At 57.3% G+C, this 18,840-nt stretch overlaps 1 protein-coding gene across 2 annotated transcripts; it reads right to left on the bottom strand.

Moving 5' to 3' along the window:
• Positions 1-2,302: 2,302 nt before the first annotated feature.
• On the bottom strand, positions 2,303-18,535 carry ZNF653 (zinc finger protein 653; the record flags this gene model as incomplete). 2 transcript variants are annotated; one of them, XM_081076735.1, is made up of 9 exons in its annotated part: positions 2,303-2,726; positions 2,930-3,029; positions 3,826-3,940; positions 5,013-5,124; positions 5,209-5,389; positions 5,519-6,130; positions 10,386-10,601; positions 12,635-12,678; positions 18,234-18,535. In XM_081076735.1, 9 exons carry the CDS (start codon positions 18,530-18,532, stop codon positions 2,549-2,551), a joined length of 1,857 nt encoding a protein of 618 aa, XP_080932861.1. In that variant the 3' UTR covers positions 2,303-2,548. The 2 variants fall into 2 exon arrangements, with proteins under 2 accessions (XP_080932861.1, XP_080932862.1); XM_081076736.1 differs by having other exon boundaries at positions 2,528-2,726; positions 2,930-3,094; positions 18,234-18,532.
• Positions 18,536-18,840: the final 305 nt, after the last annotated feature.

Below are 18,840 nucleotides of genomic sequence, written 5' to 3'. Positions count from 1 at the left end.
CTGCCAGCGCCGCGTCGCTCATTGGCTGGAGCAACCGAGCCCCGCCTCCACAAGGCGCCCGACGGCGCGGCAGGTGGAAGAGAGCGCGCGCTGGCCGGAGTAGCTTCCTGGGGACTCCTGTCGTCAGATTCGGGCCCTTTGCCCCAGCGGATCCTGCTTCCTGTCTTGGCGCCTCTTTTTTGGGAAGGTTTTCTGACCGGTAGACAGGGCGGGCACTCCTCTGTTTAGCACCCAGAGCTGGAGGAGCGAAGAGGAGGAGATCTGTGGCCCGATTGTATGACCTTTCGGAGGGGCTGTCCACCAAGAAGACCGGAAAGGGACAAGGAAACAAGACTTCAATGGGCAGAGGCATGGGTCCCCAGATTTGGGGGTACCAGGTGTAGTCCCCTAAGACCAAGGGAGGAAGGTGGCGATAGGAGGGATCCTAATCTACCTGCAGAAGGACCTCGCACCCTGTGGGCTAGGAGTCTCTAGGATTCAAAACGTGGAGACTGACACTCTACAGTTCAGGGACACTCAGCACTGCTGCGAAGGGGGTAGAGAAGTTTGGGGCTTAGAGTTCCAGAAAAACTGCGCTGGCGCCCTGCAGTCCCTGGAAATCACTGGGCCTTCTCAGATCCCATAAATTTGGGATTGGCAGATCTGCCATGTAAATGTCCTGTCTTTCCGGCCTCGTGATTGGTCTGCTTGCGGAGTCATGCTCCTTCCTTTTCTGCTGGGGAGGACCTGGCCATTACTAAGATGTAGCGAATCCACCTTGGGTGCGCGGCCGCAGGTGCCAGTTTACATTGGGGCGGCCACCAGGCGGTTTGCTCCCTAGGACGGGACACCTGCGAATGAGGCTTCAGCACCATAGACAGCGGCCTGACGGCCCCATCGAGGGAGCTGCGTTAGGGATAGCCAGGACCCCCTAAACCCGAGAGACGCTGTTCCCACCCTATCCTCGTCCCTCAACGCCCTTTTAGGCTCCATACTGTCCGAGTGTGCCGTCAAACCCTGCGAGGAGAGCCTAATTTGACCAATCAGGGGCATCCCTCGAGAGAACGAATTGCGAGGAGGCCCTCGAATTTGAGCCAATGAGAACGCGCGGAGCAGAGACCGCTGCCACGCTTATGGAGAGGGCAGGCCAATCATAGTGGCCCGCATAGTCTGGGCGGTGGCGAAGCGGGTCCCCAGGTGGCCCCTCTAGGGTTTGCCGGGGCAACGTGGTTGTCAACCCTGGTTGTCAAACGAGCGATGGCTTGTTTCCCCACCCTGTGATCCTCCCGGCTCCTGTCGGATCAGAAGCTGTGCCTATGCCGGAAGTGGGGCTACTCCTGGGCGCGCAGACCCGACTGTGGTTCCCATGGAAACTGCTGACTACGGCTATGCAGGATAGTGAAGGGGACTGAGCCTGGTGGGAAAGGGGGCGACTGGCGGGAGGAGGCCCCAGCGGCCGGACTCGCTCATTCTTCCCGACACTTCTGTCCCTGACAAGGGTAGCCCCCTGGTCCGAAGCATAAAATAAGACTTTAGCTGCAGCCCCGCCCCAAGAGCTGGTGAGGAGCCGGCGGGGCCAATCCGCACAGGGCGCCTCAGGGCTCCCTAGGGCACGTGCCCGGGCTCGCGGCTGCGGTCCCCGCGGTCACGTGGCTGCAGCCATCAGGGCCCAAGCGGCTTGCGCGCCACCTGGCGGCACGCGGCCTGGTCTCACTCCCTGGCTGCTTGCAGGATGAGGAGGCGGCAGCCTCAGCATCCTCCTCTGGGAAATGGGGCCAGGGCAGCCATCCCTACCCCCGCGGCTTCCTTTTCCAGGGACACGCCGAGCCCATTCTACTTTGGTGCTTTGGCACTAGCTGTTCCTTCGCCCTGGGATTTGCCTCCCCCAGCTTTCTTCAGGGATGGAATCTCCTTGTCATTCTGGTCCACGCTCAGTTGCCACCTCCTCAGAGAGGCCCTCCCTGACCATCGACCTAAACAGCATCCCTGGAAATATACTACTCTATTTTCTGTACTGAACATCTCCCCAACGGGCCCCTGAGCTCTAGGGTGGGGAATGAGTGACCTATGAGGGATTTTAGAACCAAGCGTCAGTACTGAGTCCTGGGAGATGTCTAGTGGCCTCTCTGGGCCCCCAGCCACACAGCCCTGACCGTGTGAGAGAAGCGAGTGTTCGGGGTTGCCCAGGCACTGCCGAGGCTTACAGGAAAGGGCCCCGTCGGGTGTGCAGAGGCATCCCCTTCCTCCCCCGCCCCAGGCCTTGTTCAGGAAAGGATTAGAGAGGGGCCCACTCAACTGAAAATCATCCAGGCCTCGGGAAAGGTCATCTCCTTTCTCGCTCTTTAATCTCACTCTGTTCTCTTGAAACAGTTCCAGCAGTGCAGCCCAAGGCGCCAGCTCCGGGGACAAGGCAGGGTGGGGTGGGTGGGACCAGCCCCAGGGCGGGGTAGGGGCGCCTCCTTCCGGCCTGCGGTCCGAGCCGCCCTCGCAGCTGTCTGGGCCCAACAGGCCCGGGTGTAGCGTCCGAGCGATCGGACGAATAAATAGACACGGTCAGTGATAGGGTGGGTCAGGTGGGCTTGTGGTCTGGGTGGCTTTTGAGAGTATGGAACTTGACGCTGTCCAGCTTCTCGAAACGCTTCCCGCAGCGCTCGCATGTGAAGTTGTACTGCACCTCGGCCATGTGCTTCTTCATGTGCCAGTTGAGCGACGCGCGCTGTCGGCACTGGTAGCCGCAGATCTCGCACCTACAGGGAGTTGGTGGGCGGCACCAGGGCGGGGTCAGAGCGCGGGCGGTCCCAGAAAGGGGCGGCAACACCTGGGACACTAGAGCTAGTGGAACTGGGCGTGGCAACTCGAGGCGTGGAGCCCGCCAGTAAGACCTGTTTGGTGGGAATCCAGGCCAGGATCCCCTCCCTCCCAGTTCCCTCGCAGGACGCCCGTCACTCACTGCAGAGGCGTCTCGCCGGTATGCGTGCGCCGGTGTACCTCCAGGTGGTTCTTCCTCTTGAAGGATTTGCCACAGGTCTCACAGGTGAATTCACGGACACCTGGGGAAAATGCGAGGCTGAGGGCTCCACCCTTGGAGAGGAGACTGTCGGGTGTCTCTGCTGCGCTGCAGAGACCAGACAGGGTGCAGATGGACCAAACCCCATATCTTCCGAGCATGAATACTGACTCTAATAAAGAGGGGCTAACAAGAAGGGAGGCTCACGGCCCCTCCTGAGACGCGGGGAGGCTGCCCAGTTATACCCTGAGCAGAGCTGGAATGTGAACTCGGGTCCCTGAGGGGCGCAGGGTGTAAATGGTCAAGCCAAGATGGGTCTGAATTTGACCCCAATATTTGAACTTTGAGGCAACTTCACATAAAAACCCAAAGTTCTGGTCTGGAAAATTTTGAAGCTGTGCCCTTATTCTGGGCACAGATACCAGCACTGGCCACTGTGTCCACAGCCCCCAATTGAGGCAAAGGAGGAACTTGGAACAGAAGAAACAGAGGCCCTGGCCCAGGCTCACTCCACCATCCAGCCCATCTGGGGTGGTTCACTGTCCTCCCTCAGCCCCGGAATTGCTCCCGCATGAGACCTGCTTACAGGGGTAGGGAGGTCAAGGAGCCCCAGTTGGAGAAGAAACAGTCAGCCCTTGCCCAGCTCCACATGATTTGTAAGTCAGTGTCACTGTGACTTGTACAGTTTCAGCTTAGCAGAGGGTACCAGGTTAATCACTGTACTTCCATCATTTCATGCCAACCCACATGGAGGACAGGGAGGAGGCTCTGGGTCCTGTGCCTGCGTTTGACCCCACCTGCCCCGGCCCTGGCTCCGAGGCTGAGGCCCTGGGCCTGACCTGAGTGGATGATCATGTGTCGCCGCAGGTGGTTGGATAAATAGAACTTCTTGCCGCAGCCTGGGTGGGGGCACACTTTGGTCTTCCCTTTCCGATGCACGAGGTTGACGTGATTCTGGGGACAAGACAGGCAAGAGTGGGGCTGTGGGGACAGGTGAGGGCAGCTGGGAGGCAGGCTGGGGCTGACCTTGCTGGAGGAGGGAAGAGGGGTGCTTTTTCCCTTGGGATGGACTCCCAGCTCGGAGCTGGGGATCAAGGGCAAAATGGGAATCAAATAGCAGCTTTACTGAGTACCTGCTAAAGGCAGGTGAGCGGATGGGGCATCAGTCAACCTTGTCATAACCCTGTGAAGGGGCCCAGCCATTAACCCTGTGTATGGATGGGGAAACTGAGGCTCTAGAGGTTCAGTGGTTTGGCCTGTGTCTCACAGGTGGGCAGTGGCAGGGCTGGGATCGGATTCCAGGGCTGTCAGCCACACAGAGAGCTTTTTGCTATGGTAGCATGTTGCCCCCGGGGCCTGGGCAGATAGATACTCCCCAAGTCACTCCTTTCCCTCTTTAAACTCACTGGCATGTCTACAACTCCAGTGCCCAGCACCAGCCTGGCACCGGCAGGTGCTCAATGTGTGCTTAATGAAAACATGACTCAGCAAATACAAAGGTCTGCTGGTGCCACCTCCTGTGCCTGGAGTGGCGATAGGACCCTGTCTCTGCCCTTGGGGCATCCCATCCAGGCCTAGAGGGCAAACTACAGGTACATCCTGGTGGTGCAGTGACCTGGGGTTCACAGTCCCCACCAGTCCTGGGGGCCTGGGGTGGGCTTCCTGGTGTGTTCAGGGGCGTCCTCAGTTGAGAGGGTGGCCTGGGCAGAGGCAGCCGGAAGAACAGAAGTGTGTGCGGAGCCACCAGGCCAGGACCAGGCAGCAACTTGGGGTGTGCAGAGAGGCTGTGGGTGGGTGCCCTGGAGAGTGGGAAGGGAAGGGAAGGTGGCGAGGTGACGCCTGGTGCTCTGTGGCTGAGGCAGGGTCTGTGGGAAGCTGCTGAGATCGGCTGGGGAGAATGGGCATGCAGGAGGCAGGCCTGTGGCGCCTGCTGGGGCCCTCCACGAGTCACACTGCCCACACCCCAGCATATAGGGAGCTGGACACAGAAGCAGGCCCTGCTCAGCCATTCGGGTGGTGGCCTCACCTGGAAACTACTGAGGGCCACATACACCTGGCTGCAGCCCTCGTAGGGACAGTGGAACATCTCGAGTAGGCCATCGGCGTCCATCACCCGTGACCGCTTGCTACGCCTCCTCCTGGAGGGGAAGGGGCTCATGGCGTCAGGGCTCCCACACCCAGCCAGCTGTCCTCGTCTCCGCCCCCTCCCACTTGACACCCACTTCTCAGGCTCCTTGGGGATCTCATAGATGATGGCTGACATGTCACTGCCATCCAGCTCCTCCCCGTCTGCTTCTGCCTCAGGCTCTGTACTCGCAGGAACTGTCGCTGCCAGCTCTGCCAGCTCTGGGGCCACTGGCTGTTCCTTCTCCTCCTTCTTGAGCATGTACAGGTCCTCCTTCTCTACGGGGTGGACACAAGGTGGGTGTCCACAGGGACTGAGGCTGTTGAGGAGCCCGCTGTGGGGCCACTCCTTGCCCTCCCCCTCCCACATCCCCCACAGTCCTCCCAGACTAGCATGGCCCCCCACACCTTTCTTGGTCTCGATGCCTGCCATTGCGGCGGGGTCCATGGTGATGGGCTGGCTCCCCTCAGGCTCCGTCTGGGTGTAGGCCGCCACACCCTCCATCATGGAGCAGGGCACCTCGTCGCCCAGGCCCCCACTGGGGGTACCGCTGCCTGCTGCCACGTTGAGGTGGATGCCCTCGGCCGTGAGGGCATCATAACCAGGGCCTGCGATGATGATTACCTGGGAGCCGGGCACCATGCCTGGCATGGGACAGCTGGCCACCACCTCGCCCAGTGCCTCCTGGGGCATGTTCTCAAAGAGGGTGCCAGGGCCCGGGCCCACCTGCACAGGAACCGGCACGCACACCACCGTCTCCAGGGTTTCGGGTCCACTGCCTGCTGGGTTGGGGCACAGCGGGGTGCCCTGCTCAGCCAGGCTTTCCACGTGGTGGACATCAAAGGGGATGTGCACGCCCTCTTGTGTGATGAGCCCACTGCTGCCCGCTGGGCTAGTGGGGGTAACTGCCGCTGTTGCCACTGTCACTTTGGCTGGCTGACTTTCAGGGGGCTCCTCGGAGTCAGAGCCAGAGCTGGAGCTGGACGAGTCGGAGCTGCCGGCCACCAGGCCATTGTCTACTGTGGTGACAGAGGAAAGGGGACAGTTACAATAGTGGCAGCAGCAGCTGGTGTTTGCTGAGGCCTCACCAGGAAGCTGTGACTCCTCACTGCCACAAACAGCAGTCACTTCTCAGTCTCTATCCCCTCAGCCTCCCCAGGCGACCTGGCTCCTCAAAGACACTCTCCTTCCTCGGCCTCTGGACCCACTCTGGTTTCCTAGCCTCTCCCTGATGGCTCCTTCTCAGTCTCCTCTTTTGCTCTTACAGGTCTGGAAGGTTCTAACCAGGGCCTCTCCTGAGTGCTCTGCTCACGCCAGGGTCTCACCGGGGTGATGGTCTTAAATACAGCCCTGGCTCTGACACCAGCATGGTTTCAATGCAATTTTCACATTCTCTACCTGGAGTTGGTGTCAGTCCCTGCCAGACTGATCCCACCTCCGATGCCAGCCGAAAGTCATGGGCCACCTGTACTTCTGGTCCTAGACTGGGAGTTCCCACGACCAACTCCCTGCTTAGGTTTGATAATTTGCTAGAACAACAAACAGAGCTCAAGAAAATGCTCTACTTCTGATTATAGTTTTATTATAAAGGACGTAACTCATCAAGCCGGACGGAAGAGATGTATAGTGCAAGGTACAGGGGCAGGGGTCGAGAGCTGCCAAGCCCTCTCTTAGGTGTGCCAACCTCCCAGCACCTCCATGGGTTCACCAACCTGGAAGTTCTCTGAACCTTGTTGTTCAAGAGTTTTCATACTCCCGTCTCCAGCCCCCGTCCACTGCCTGGGGATTCGGGTAGGGCTGAGAGATCTCCACCCTCTAATCACGTGTTTGGCCTTTCGGATGACCAGCCCCCCTCCTGAAACTACTTTGGGGTCACCTCATTAGTATAGACCCAGGTATGTTCCAAAGGGGCTCCTTATGAAAGGGACTCATTATGATAACAAAAACATTTCTATCACTCAGGGAATTCCTAGGGTTTTATGAGTTCTGTGCCAGGAACCGGGAACAAAGACCAAATATCTATTTTTATGATGCTGCCACCACCCTGGTTCCTCCATGTGGATAGCTTCTGCCTGGACCTGGACCTCGAGTGGAGCTGCAGACTCTTACGTGCCACTGCCTCCTCTGCTGTCCCCACCCCACCATGGGGTCTCACAGGCATCTCACACTCAGCAACTCTGGGCTCTGAATGTGCTCTCAGAAAAAGCCTGCAGCATTCACGGATGTCCCTGTTACAATAGATGGCAGCTCTGTCCTCTAGTTGCTCAGGCCAAGTCCCAGGGCTATGCTTGACTTCTCCCTTTCTCTCACACCCACTTCCAATCTGTCAGAAAAACCTGTTGGTGCTGCATCCAAAATACATCCACAGGCTGACAGCTTCTGCCACCTCCCCTGTGCACCCTGGTCACGGCCCCGTCATCCGCCTGCCAGCACCGTGCAGTCCCTTCTACCTGCTCCCCTGGCTCCTACTTCGACCCCGCCTCCCCAGTTTGTCCCCCCCACAGTGCCCAGGGAGCCTAGGAACACCTGCTTAGGTCATGTGCCTCTTCGGCTGAGAACCCGCTCATCAATTTCTGTGAAGGAGACAGGCCAGATGCTCACCAAACCTGAGTCTGTTTCTCCTGACACCCAGGTAGACTACGTTTCCCAGCATCCCTTGTAGATAAGTGTGGCCACACAGCTGAGTCCCAACGGAATGTGAGTAGTAGTGAGCTCCCAGCCAGGAGCTTCCACCTCTGTTCCCCACAGCCAGCCAGGACTCAGAGGAGGCTGGAGCCCCAGAACAGGAAAAATCCGAGTCTTGGGATGGAAGGCAAACTTGTGGGTCAGGGGTGTGTCTGTTTCAGTAGTTGGTCTTACTGAGGTAAGGCCCTTCCCAATTCACTTGGCATAGCAGCCCAAGCTCTCACTGCAGCCACACAGCCTGCCCCTTCCCTCGAGCCCCACTGGTCTCCCTCCTGTGCCTAGGGACACTAGATAGCTTCAGCCTCAGGGCCTTTGCACTTGACATTTGCTCTGTGTAAACCCTCTTCTCTCAGACACCTGTGTGGGCTCCCTCCCTCACCTCCATCAATGGTGTTTTTTCAAGGGAGGCCTCTGAGCACCTGTCTCTCCTTTATTTCCCCCTCTATACTTCCTACCTTCCCGTGTACTCTGTATTTTATTGTCCACTGCAAAGTGCTTCCTGCGCATGGTCCCCAGGGCCCACAGGCTGTATGGTACACAGTGAGCCCATGTTTGTAATAGTGAGTGACCCTCAGGCCAAGGATGTGAGGAAGGCCAAGGGGGCTGACATCTTACCCAGGTGTTTGGTGCTAAGGTCCTAAGGGGACAGGAAAAAGGAATGACTGTCCCTAAAGTTACACACTCGTGACATAGTTGGGCACACTGTCTGGGAACCCATGTGTTCCACACCCCCAGAGGGTCACATGGAGAGTGCAGGCTCTGGAGACAGACAACCGGTGTGTGTGGGGGGATTCCAGTGCTTGTTCCTCCAGCTTTGTGAACACGGGCACCTTATATAATCTCCCTGGGCCTGGGGATAACTTGGCACCACCTTTGGGTGTTTGATGAGTAAACATGTGTAAAGGGCTGAGAAGTTAGCACCCTGTGAATGTGTCCCACTATCGTTAGTATCCTAATGCCCCACTCAGGCCCTGGGTGGGAGCGCGGGCAGCAGAGGATCAGCCCCTCCTTCCTATCTCCGGCTCTACCCTGATGGAGGGGGCAGTCACCTAGTGAGTTGGGGGGCTGGGTGTGCGTCTGGGTCCTTGACGGCAGTGTCCAGCTGTTAAGGCTGCCACTAGACTTCTCTCAAGATGATGACAACACTCATGACTGAAATGGCTGTGCACCCCCAGCCTCCCACAGTACTGGCAGGAGGTCCTTTTCCTGAGTGCGAGGTGGCAGGCGTGCCCCAGGCACAGAATAAATAAGGGTGATGCTGAGGGACCAGGGCTGGGACAGGGACACAGCCACTCCCTCACGACCCCCAGCACCCACAGCAGACCTGGCTCATCAATCATTCCGAAGAGCCCAGATCCAGCAGCCACTAGTGTCAAAGTTAGATTGGGGTGCAAGGGGGCTCCTCTGGGTGTCACATCCATCCCAGCCGGACTCATCAACACATGGGCCAGTCATGTTACTCCCAAGGCCTTAATTTCCTGAACTGCTCAGTGGGGCTAATGACAGGGCTATGGGGAGGACTCAGGCTTTGGGGTGGGCCTGGAGTGGAGCACAGGACAGGATGGCCAAGGGGTGAGCTGCACGCGGGAGGCCTGACCAACACAACGGGATGGTCATTGGCCAGGGTGCCTACCCAGAAAGCCTCTCACCCACAGCTTCCCCTCACCAGCTGGGATGCCACCTGCTCCGAGATGCCTGCCAGTAAGCACTCAGCCCCGTGACTGATGCCACCCTCAGCCCTGGGAGGGCACCTGGCATGGGCCCCACGATCCTCATCACAGCTCACGCCAAGCCCCTGAAGCAGGCTGGCGGCCCCTCCCCCACAATGTCTCCTCTGCTCCTCCACCAGGTCCCACTGGGCCTTTGTAACCGAGTCCCTCCCAGTCCTGAGCTGACAGCCAGCCAATTCGTGTGACCTGGGATGGCAGGAGAGGGGCAGGGACACTGAGAGACAGGACTGCGGGGACAGAGACAGAGATGGAGGAGAGATGGGGAGAAACAGAGGGGGGAGGCAGGGAAAAGGAAGGACACAGAAGAGAGAGGAAACACAGAAAAGATGAGTGAGAGAGACAGAGAGCAGAGAATGGAGAGTAAGGAGAAGGTGAGCAGGATGGACAGAGGGAAAGAGATGAAATTGGGAGAGACAGATCTTGAAGCCGAGAAAGGTCCAGAGAAAATAGAGGAAGAGGAAGAGGCCAGGGGAGAAGAGCCACACTGGTGAGTCTGAGGCCCAGCAGCCCTTCCCTCCTACCAGCCACCGAGCCAGGTTTCCGGGACCCCAAGCTCAGCCCTGCCTGCGACTGGCCTTGGGCACAGATGGTCAAACTGCTCCGTGCCTCAGCTGTCCCTGTGTAAAACAGGACCTCCTCTCAGGCTCTGTAAGGACTCAGAAGATTGCAGCCCAGCTCTATGAGTCTGCGCTCCACCCCGGAGCTAGAACCAGTGCCATCTAGTTGCTGTGACATTTGTGACAGTAGCCTGAGGCTACGAAACCCAGGAGGGCAAGGAGTCCAGGGTGACTCTCCCCTCAAGAGGCTGTAGCCCTCCAGACACTGGAGGCCACTGTGTGCCTTCGCCCTGCAGACCCACCTTTGTCACTGTCGGGATCCGAGTCGCTGAGCGGCTTCAGGGGTGAGTGCAGGTCTTGGAAGTAGCGGTGGCCAGCTTCGCACTGCCACACGGCCGTGGTGTACAGGCCAAAGGTGGGGTCCAGCTCAGCCAGGTGCGGTTCGTACGGGCAGCGGTGCTTGTGGTCCTCGTACCAGATTACCACGTTCTTCAGGCAGTTTACATTGCGTCGCCGCCCTGCGCACACAGGGCCGGGGTGGGTGTGAGGGGCACGGCTAGGTCACCCATGGCAGCACGGCCCCCAGAACTACCCGGGCCTTCTGGCTCCTAGGGATTGAGACAATCTTGAGCACCGTCCAGGCCTGTCCCTGGTTTATAGGTGAAGAAACTGAGGCTCAGAGAGGTGGGACACACCCTTGAGATAACAGACTGGCCAGAGACTGTCCTCACTAGATGAGTTAAGTCATATAACAGTGGGGCGTGATGCATGTAGGTGCGCAATCACTGTTAGCTGTTTCTTATTGTTATAATCAGTTCCCCTAACCGGCCCAGCTCCCACCCTGGTGCCCTAGTCTAATCCCCCCAAAACCACCAGAGGGCGCCTGTGACTACTCCGGTCAGGTCACACAGCGCTGCTCAGAGTGCTCAGGGCTCCCCCCTCACTGGGGCTGCAAAGCCAGTCCTCCCGTAGTTCACAGGCCCTGCATGTTCCGCCTCCTGTCCACCCTTGCCCTGGCTCACTCCACGCCAGCCTCGTGGCCTCCTCCCTGTTCAACTGCGCCAGGTACGGTCGTGCCTCAGGGCCTTTGCATTGGCTGTGTCCTCTTCCTTTCACTCGGGTCTCTTTCTCAGTCAGCCCACCCTCCCTTTCCCTCCAGCAGACCTGACTCTGTCCTTTTTCTCTAGGTAGCACCTAGATACCATCTATGCTTATCTGTTTCCCTTTCTTGTCTGCCTTCAGCACTAGATGTCAGTTCCCTAAGGGCAGGGACACTTATCTGTGTTCCTCCTGTATATCCAGCACCTACAACGAGGGGCTGGGGACAGTGAAGTCAGACCACCGGGGTTCACATTGTGGCTCTACCACTTCCTAGTTGGGTGGCTCCAGGCAAGTGATTTGGCTTCTCTGAATCTCAGTTGCCCCCTCTGGCCAGGGGTCCCCCTTCCGAGGGCTGCTAGGGAGGAGGTTAGGGAGTGAAGACATCTACAGGGCACAGAATGGGGCTGAGGACACTGCAAGTGCCCAAGCAATATGTGTGATGATCCTGCTCCCTCAATGGAGTGGGAGGAAGGTGTGCCCCCACGCTTCCAGGCTGGGAGATGAGGAGGGGGCCCAGAAAAGGTTCTTGGGCCTAGGGATGCTGCCCAGGGCCTCCAACACAGTGACAACCACAGGGACACCGTCAGTAGCACTTGCCCCCTTATCTCCATCCTCACCGCTTTAGGATTTGGGGGTCATAGACTTAGTTCACCCGGCCCCTGCCCCTGAGAACTATGAGAAGGAGTGGGGCTCACTACCACCAGACTGCTGTCCCTAGACTGCTGGCTCTCACCCTACTTGACGTGGCTCAAGACCCACAGCCCCAGGGCTCAGGGTCAGGAGGGATGGGCTCCAGCCTCTGCTCTGACTGCCCATGCCTGGCTCCCCTTGAGCCTGGCACACAATATGCCCTTCAGGCCCTGGCACAAGCTGTTCCCTCTGCTCTGCCTGGCTTTTTCCTGGCTGACTCCCACACACCGGGAAGGAGAGTGGAGGAACTAAGGGGGCCACTAGGAGACCGGAGGACCTGAGTCGCAGTCTAGTACCGCCACTTTCCAGCTGTGCAGCCTGGCGCAGTGATTTGGCCTTCCTGGGGGTCTTCATGTGTAAGATGGGGATGATGAGGGCACCTGATGGGCAAAACACAGGTTTGGTCCTGGCCCCACCCGGGGCTAGGTCAGAGCCCTCCTCTGGGCCCCAGTGCCCTGCCTTCTCCCATCATAGCCCTGCTCAGCTGGTTCCTTGTCTTTCCCTTGAGACTGTGGGCTCTATGAAGGTAGGGCTGGGTCTGTCCTATTTTGCACAGCACCTGCCACATGCAGGCCCTCCACAAGAGGTCGCTGAGAGAATGAGGGAGCAAAGGGGGAAGGAGGGAGGGAGGGAGGGAGGGAGGGTGGGAGAAAAGAGAAAGGGAGAGAGGGAGGGAAGAGAGGAAGGAGGGAGGGAAGAAACAACAAAGCCAGTTACTCCCAACACCCGGCCCCGCCCCCCTGGCTGCAGTCCTACTTACTTTTCTTCCTCTTTGGCTTTTTAGGGACCTGCTCCCAAGGCTTCCTGTAACAGAGAGAGGCAGGGGGGAGTGACACAGGGCTTTACTGATGTTGAGATAACGACAGCAACTCTGGCTACTGCTCATGCTGCTCTGGGGCAGCATGTTAACTTCTTTCCTGGGCCTGTTCTATTTCTCACGGCCCTTCACTTGGGCTCTCTCCTGCACAGACACCAGCCCTTGGAGGGAGGTCTAGTATCATCACCCACCTCGCAGAGTAAAAATCTGAGGCTCACTCAGCTGGTGAGGCCTCCAGCCCAGGGTCCCGTAACCAGGGAGTGGAGAGGTCAGAAACGGTACGGAAAGTTGGTGTGGCATGCAGAATTCTAAGATAGCCCCACAATCCCCCGCTCTGGGGTACATGTCCTGTATAAGCCTCTCCCCATGAGTGAGGCGCGCCTGTTAATACCACTCCCGCGGCTAGGTGACTGAATTAATCAAGAGGGAGCTTATGGAGGTGGGCCTGACCTAATCAGGGGAGCCTTTAAAAGGGTCCTGCTGAAGTCAGAGACCAGAGGCTGAGAATGAAGGGGTCACGTGGCAAGGACATTAGAATAAACTGCCGCTGGGAGCAGAGAGCAGTCCCACTGACAGACAGGAAGACTGCAGCGACCTCAGTCCTACAACCAATAGCACATGAATTCTGCCAATGCTCTGAGGGCGTCTGGGAGCAGATCTTTACCTAGTCTTGTCTCTAGATGAAGACATAGTTGGCTGATAATGTTGATTTTGGCCTTGTGAGACCCTGAGCTGAGGACTCAGCTAAAATGTGCCAGACTCCTGACCCATAGTGAGATAATTTGTGTGGTTTTAAGCCACTAAGTTTGTGGTCATTTGTTACACAGCAATAGAACCTGGGCTGCCCCATCCAGGGTCCTGCAGAGTCTGCCCCCCAGGCTGGCCAAGAGCCCCGGGAGATTGTCAGGCTGGCATTGCTCTGACCCTAACTGCCTATTCCATGAGGACCTCAGCCCAAGGTGCTCCCCCTCCAGCAGTCCTGCTCTTGCGGGCCCAGTCAAACACCTCCTTGTGGGGCCTTCCCCACCCTGGCTGAGGCTCAACACCCCAATTGCAAGCCCCAGTAAGCCATGGCCTTAGGGAGCCCCGGCCAGGGCCCTCATGGCCTCCTACCCCAACACGGCCATCAGGGGGGCTCCTAACCCCACTTGGGCCACCTGGCTGTGGCCCAGCACCAGCTCTACATAGACTGAGGGCAGGTACTTTGGATCCATCTCTGGACCCTCTAGGGGCCTCCCTCTGCCTTCCTGCCACCATGCTTCCGGGTCTGCCCACCTCACTCTGGCTGCTTCCTTGTTCTTCCTTTTCTAAGCTGCAGCAACAGCAGGCTCCGTGACACTGGGTGAGTGACCATGCCTCCCTGTATCTCAGTTTCTCCATCTGTAGCAATCATAACAGCACCTTCCTCATGAGGTTACATACATTGTAAGGAGCTTGGTGCAGCCTGGCAATCAGTACTCACTCAGCAAATGGTGATAATGATCATTATGATTATCAGTGTTATCAGAGCCAGACCCTGGAACACTGACCTCCTCGCTGTGGCTGGGGCCATGCTCTCAGCACAAATATCCTGACAGCCAGTCCAGGGTCTCTTTTCAGCTCCATTGCCCACCCTCTCTGTCCTGTCTAGCCTGATAACAATTCTCAGGCCCCGAGCCCCAATCTTCTTTGTCCTTCTTGCCCCAAGTTCTAATCTCTGCCTGGTGATCCACTCCCCCTCGCCCATCCCAGGAGTCTCTATCCCCACCAAGGGATCAGGCTGTGCAGACCCTCCTGCAAAACCCAAGTCTAAACACCCACGGCCACTTCCACCCACTCATGGCCTCCCCATGACTGGGGTGCTGGGAACACATTGTGGTGGGGACAGGCTCATCTCTGCTATCGAATGGCTGTGTGGCCTCAAGCACGTCCCATCCCCTCTGAGCCTCAGTTTCTCATCTGTGAAATGGGTATAACAGCAGTGCCTCCCACAGAGAGCTGCTGTAGGGATTAAATGGGATCAGGCCACATTCTGACCTCAATGCAGTGCTTTCCCCTTCAACCCAAAGTACCTTCCTTCACTGCCTGCTTCTCTAAGCTCTACCACCTCTGTGACTCCCTGTAGTTGTCACCTGCATTTGAGGACAACAGTTGTTGTTGGGGTTTCTCTAGGGCATGGTGGTGCTTTCCTCTCAGCGACCAGCCCCAAATGGTGGCCAGCAACTATCCTTTGCTCCCCTCTGCGCTTTGTTTTCACTCTTGACCTGACATTCCCACCAGCATCCAAACACGCTGGCACTTCTAACATCTTGGATTAAAATGACCTTGATCCCCTTCCCTGCCAACTTTCGCGCTATTCCTTTGCCATTCTCTGCCTGAGTTGTCTACACTAGCAGTCTCCATGTCTGTGCCTTCATCTCCCTTGAGCCCCTCTAGTCAGGATTTTCCTGCACCATGCCTCAAACTGCCCGGCTACAATCGCCAGGGACGGCTCGCTCATCCAGCTCGGCAGTACTTGACCCGTAGATCCTCTCCTTGTTCTCTAGGACATTGCCCTGCCTGGTCCTCTGCTGGCCTCCCAGGCTGCTGCTTCTCCCTCACCTCTGACTTCCTGAAGCACGGAGAATGGCAATGGGCTCACACATGTGTGCTCTGTTCCCACGCATCCCCTTGGCAAGCTCCATCACCATACCGTCACTACCCTGGTGACTGCCACACTCAGCTCCTGCCTGGCCCTCTCCCCACCACAACACTCCAACCTCCTCCTTGACACCCCACGTAGGAGTCTCATATGTAAGCTGTCATTCTGAACCCCAAGGTGGCCCTTCTCAATTAACAGCAACTGCAACTTTCCAGGTGCTCAGGCCCAAACCTGTGGCATCTCTCCTTCCCTCACATCCACTTTTCTCCACTTCCCGTGGGCCTGCCCTGGTCGAGCCCCACCACGGCTCTCCTGGACCAGCGCAGTCACATGCTTCCCGGTCTCCCAGCTCCTGCCCTCCCCTCCCACAGTGTCAACATAGGAGTCAGGATGATTCTTTCGATTTTCTTAAGAGTTTAAGATTTAAAGTCTTTAAAAAGACAAACACACATAAAGCTAGAGAGAAGAGTGAACCTCCTTGAACCCATCACTAGCTTTAATAACTGTCAACTCTGGGCCAACCTTCTTTCAACTTATACCCCACCCATTCCTCCTGCTACACACACCCTGGAGAGTGCTTCTTTTAACATCTAAGCCGGACATGTGACTTCTCTGCATTTCTGAGCAAAAATCAAAACTCTGCACTCAAGGAAGGCAAAAAAATCCCACCAGAGCTCCCACTTCACTAGGAGGAAAAACCAGGGTACTCCGTGTAGCCCACAAGGCCCCATCACCTCCCTGCCTTCATCTTCTCCCTCTCTTCTCCCTCACTAATTGTGCTCCAGCTACACGTTCCCCTTGCTGGCCCATGTACAGATCAGGACACCAGGCAGGGTTCTGCCTCTGGGCCTTTGCACTTGCTATTCCTCCTTCCTCTAACACTCTTCCTCTGGATATCTGTATGGCCCTCCCCGGCCTCCTTCCTTCAGGTCTTTACTCAAATGCTGTCTTCTCAAGGTGGCCCCCGATGCCCTATTTAAACCTCCAGCTCACACTCCTGATTCCTCTTTCATTATTTCACTTTTATTTTTTCCACAGCCCTTATCAATCTTTCACATACTACATCATTTATTTATTATGTTTCTTGTCTGCAGCAGACAAGCCTTTGCATGCCCTCTGCCCTTTAAAATGTCAGCTACATGAGGCAGTGATCTTTTTGTTCATTGCTGTATCCTCAGCACCTATACGTGTGTCTGGCACATAGTCGGTGCTCAATAAATGTTCCTTAAACAAATGAATGAAGAAACACTGGAAATTCCCCTACGGACCATTGTTTCCCTTTTCCCACTGGCTGCTAGAAAGCGCCAAGGCAAATTCAGGGCCTATTCGCCATTCCCACTTCATGTCTCTTGAACTCGTCTGGTTTTACCTCACCATGGCACAAAGCTGCCCTTGTCATGTTCCCTGTGCCGTATGCCTCAATCCAAAAGCACTGATTCTGGCCTCACTGTGTCCTTAGTTTCTTTTCACTTCTACCTTCTTGTCCACATTCTACAGACCTTGAACAGAAATCCTTCCAGGTATAAGACAGGTTATAAATAATTGAACAATTGAAATAACTGATTCCCTACCTCTGGTCATGTCTGTTCCCCAAAGGGTACTCCTCACCCAGGTTGGCATATTTTCCTGACTATCCATGGACCCAGGGCCAGGTTTTTGCCACTCACTGACTGGGCTGTCTCAGTGCCTCTGCCCCAATTCTGCAGGCCCACACAGCTCCAGCTCAGCCAAACCAAGTTTCTGCAAATAACACTTTCAGTTTAGGGACCTCCAGGGGCTCCCTCTGGCCAGTAGTTCTCCAGCTGCAAATCAAGTCTCCCCAGAAGCTTTGCAGAATAAATAAATAAGTAAGTAAGTAAGTAAATACAGGGTTTGCAACTCCACCCAGAAATCCAATAGTTGGACACTGGCTTGAGGTTTTTGAAGCACCCAGCATTTCCTGCCATGCTCTTGGGCATATAACCCAGCCTGCCACCCTGAGGAGTGGGTGGGTACAATTAGGCAGGATCTGGTTGATTCCTGACCCTCAGAATCTCTCCCTGGAGAAACGAGAAAACGTGTACAAATAAAACCAGGGCGGAAAAAGGCTTTTGTTGCAGCACTGCTTGTGATGGAGAAGAAACATCCTAACAGCTAATGCATGCAGTGCTCACTATGTGCCACACTGTTGTAATCCCTTTGCTGTATTTTAACTCATTTAATCATCCCATCAACCTACAAGGCCGGAAGCGAAAAATTCCACCAACATTGCTCATTCTCAAGACAGAATCTGCAAAGGCCTCTCCCTGCCCTCCACCTGTGCAACTAACTCTGGGTTTTCTCTTCACCTGAGTCTCCCTGGGCTGAGGTGCTCCACAGAAGCTAAGCGGTTTAGGGGAATGAGATCTGGATTGTGAGGGGTCCTCAGGTTATGTGGGTCGAGGGTTGTGGGAATGGGGCGACACACAGTCCAAGCTGTGGCACTGGAACCTCATGAGGGGCAGAGTCTCAGGCTTCACTGTTTTAGAGTTTTAGAGGATGAGGCTTGCGAGACCCCACCGGTCAGCAGGAGCCTCCGGCCACGGAGGACTCAGGAGGCGGGGCCGCCCCTTTAGGGACTGGGCAGTTAGAACGTTTGCAGGTGGGGCCCGTACCAGGATTGGGCAGCCAGAGCTCTAGCGGGCGGGGCCAAGCGCCCAGGAGGCAGGTCGAGGCTGGGCGCATCCTAGGATTGGGCGGTCGGAGCGACGGGAGGCGGGGCCGAGAGCCAGGCGCGTTCTAGGACCGACAGTCAGAGGGAGACCCAGGCCAGGACTGGGGCTGCTGGGCGGGGCTCAGAGGTGCTAGGGGCGGGCCCTGGACGGAGGGGCGGGGCCACACTCAGCGGGGGATGGGGGCGTCTCCTCCCTCGCTCCCTCCCTCCCTCGGGCCGGGCCCCCTCACCCGTGGCGACCGCTCCGCTGGCCGCGCTCCAGCGAGATGAGGTAGGCAGCGAGCTTGGCGTCGCTCCAGCCGCTGCGGCGCCGCAGGTCCACCCAGGGCCCGTGCGCCTCGCCCAGGTACACGCGCCGCACGTCGTACTTCTTCCGGGACTCGAGCCGCCGTCGGGCCCGGTCCGACTCCGTGAGCCGCGGCCGGCCCCGCGCCTTGCGGCCCGCCGCGCCCTCCTCGGCCGCCGCCTCCCCGCCCGCTCCCGCCTCAGCCTCAGCCTCCGCCTCTGCCTCAGGCGCCCGCTCCGCCATCCCCCCCTCCCTGGTTACCAGCCTCCCCCGTTGTTAGGAGCCCGACCGGAAGTGGCGCGCATCTTCAGCGCCGCCGGGAAATTTCTCATGGACTCACTGCCTCGCGGCGCCAAAAGGAGACCGAGCACGAAAAGTGCGCATGCGCGCAACCCGCACGTGCAACAGCTCATTTCTTACTCCTTTTCTGTTAAACTTTCTAACTTCGTAGAGATGGAGGAGGGGCTGAAGGTTTGAGGGCAGCCCCAGGAAGAAAGAGGCAGATGAATCTGTAGACCTTGGGGGATGGGGGCTTCTCCTTCCGTGCCTTT

This window comes from Rhinolophus hipposideros (assembly GCF_964194185.1).
Source record: "Rhinolophus hipposideros genome assembly, chromosome: 16".
NCBI lineage: Eukaryota > Metazoa > Chordata > Mammalia > Chiroptera > Rhinolophidae > Rhinolophus > Rhinolophus hipposideros.
The sequence above is the reverse complement of the archived record's forward strand: the minus strand, read 5'-3'. Positions and strand labels throughout refer to the sequence as shown.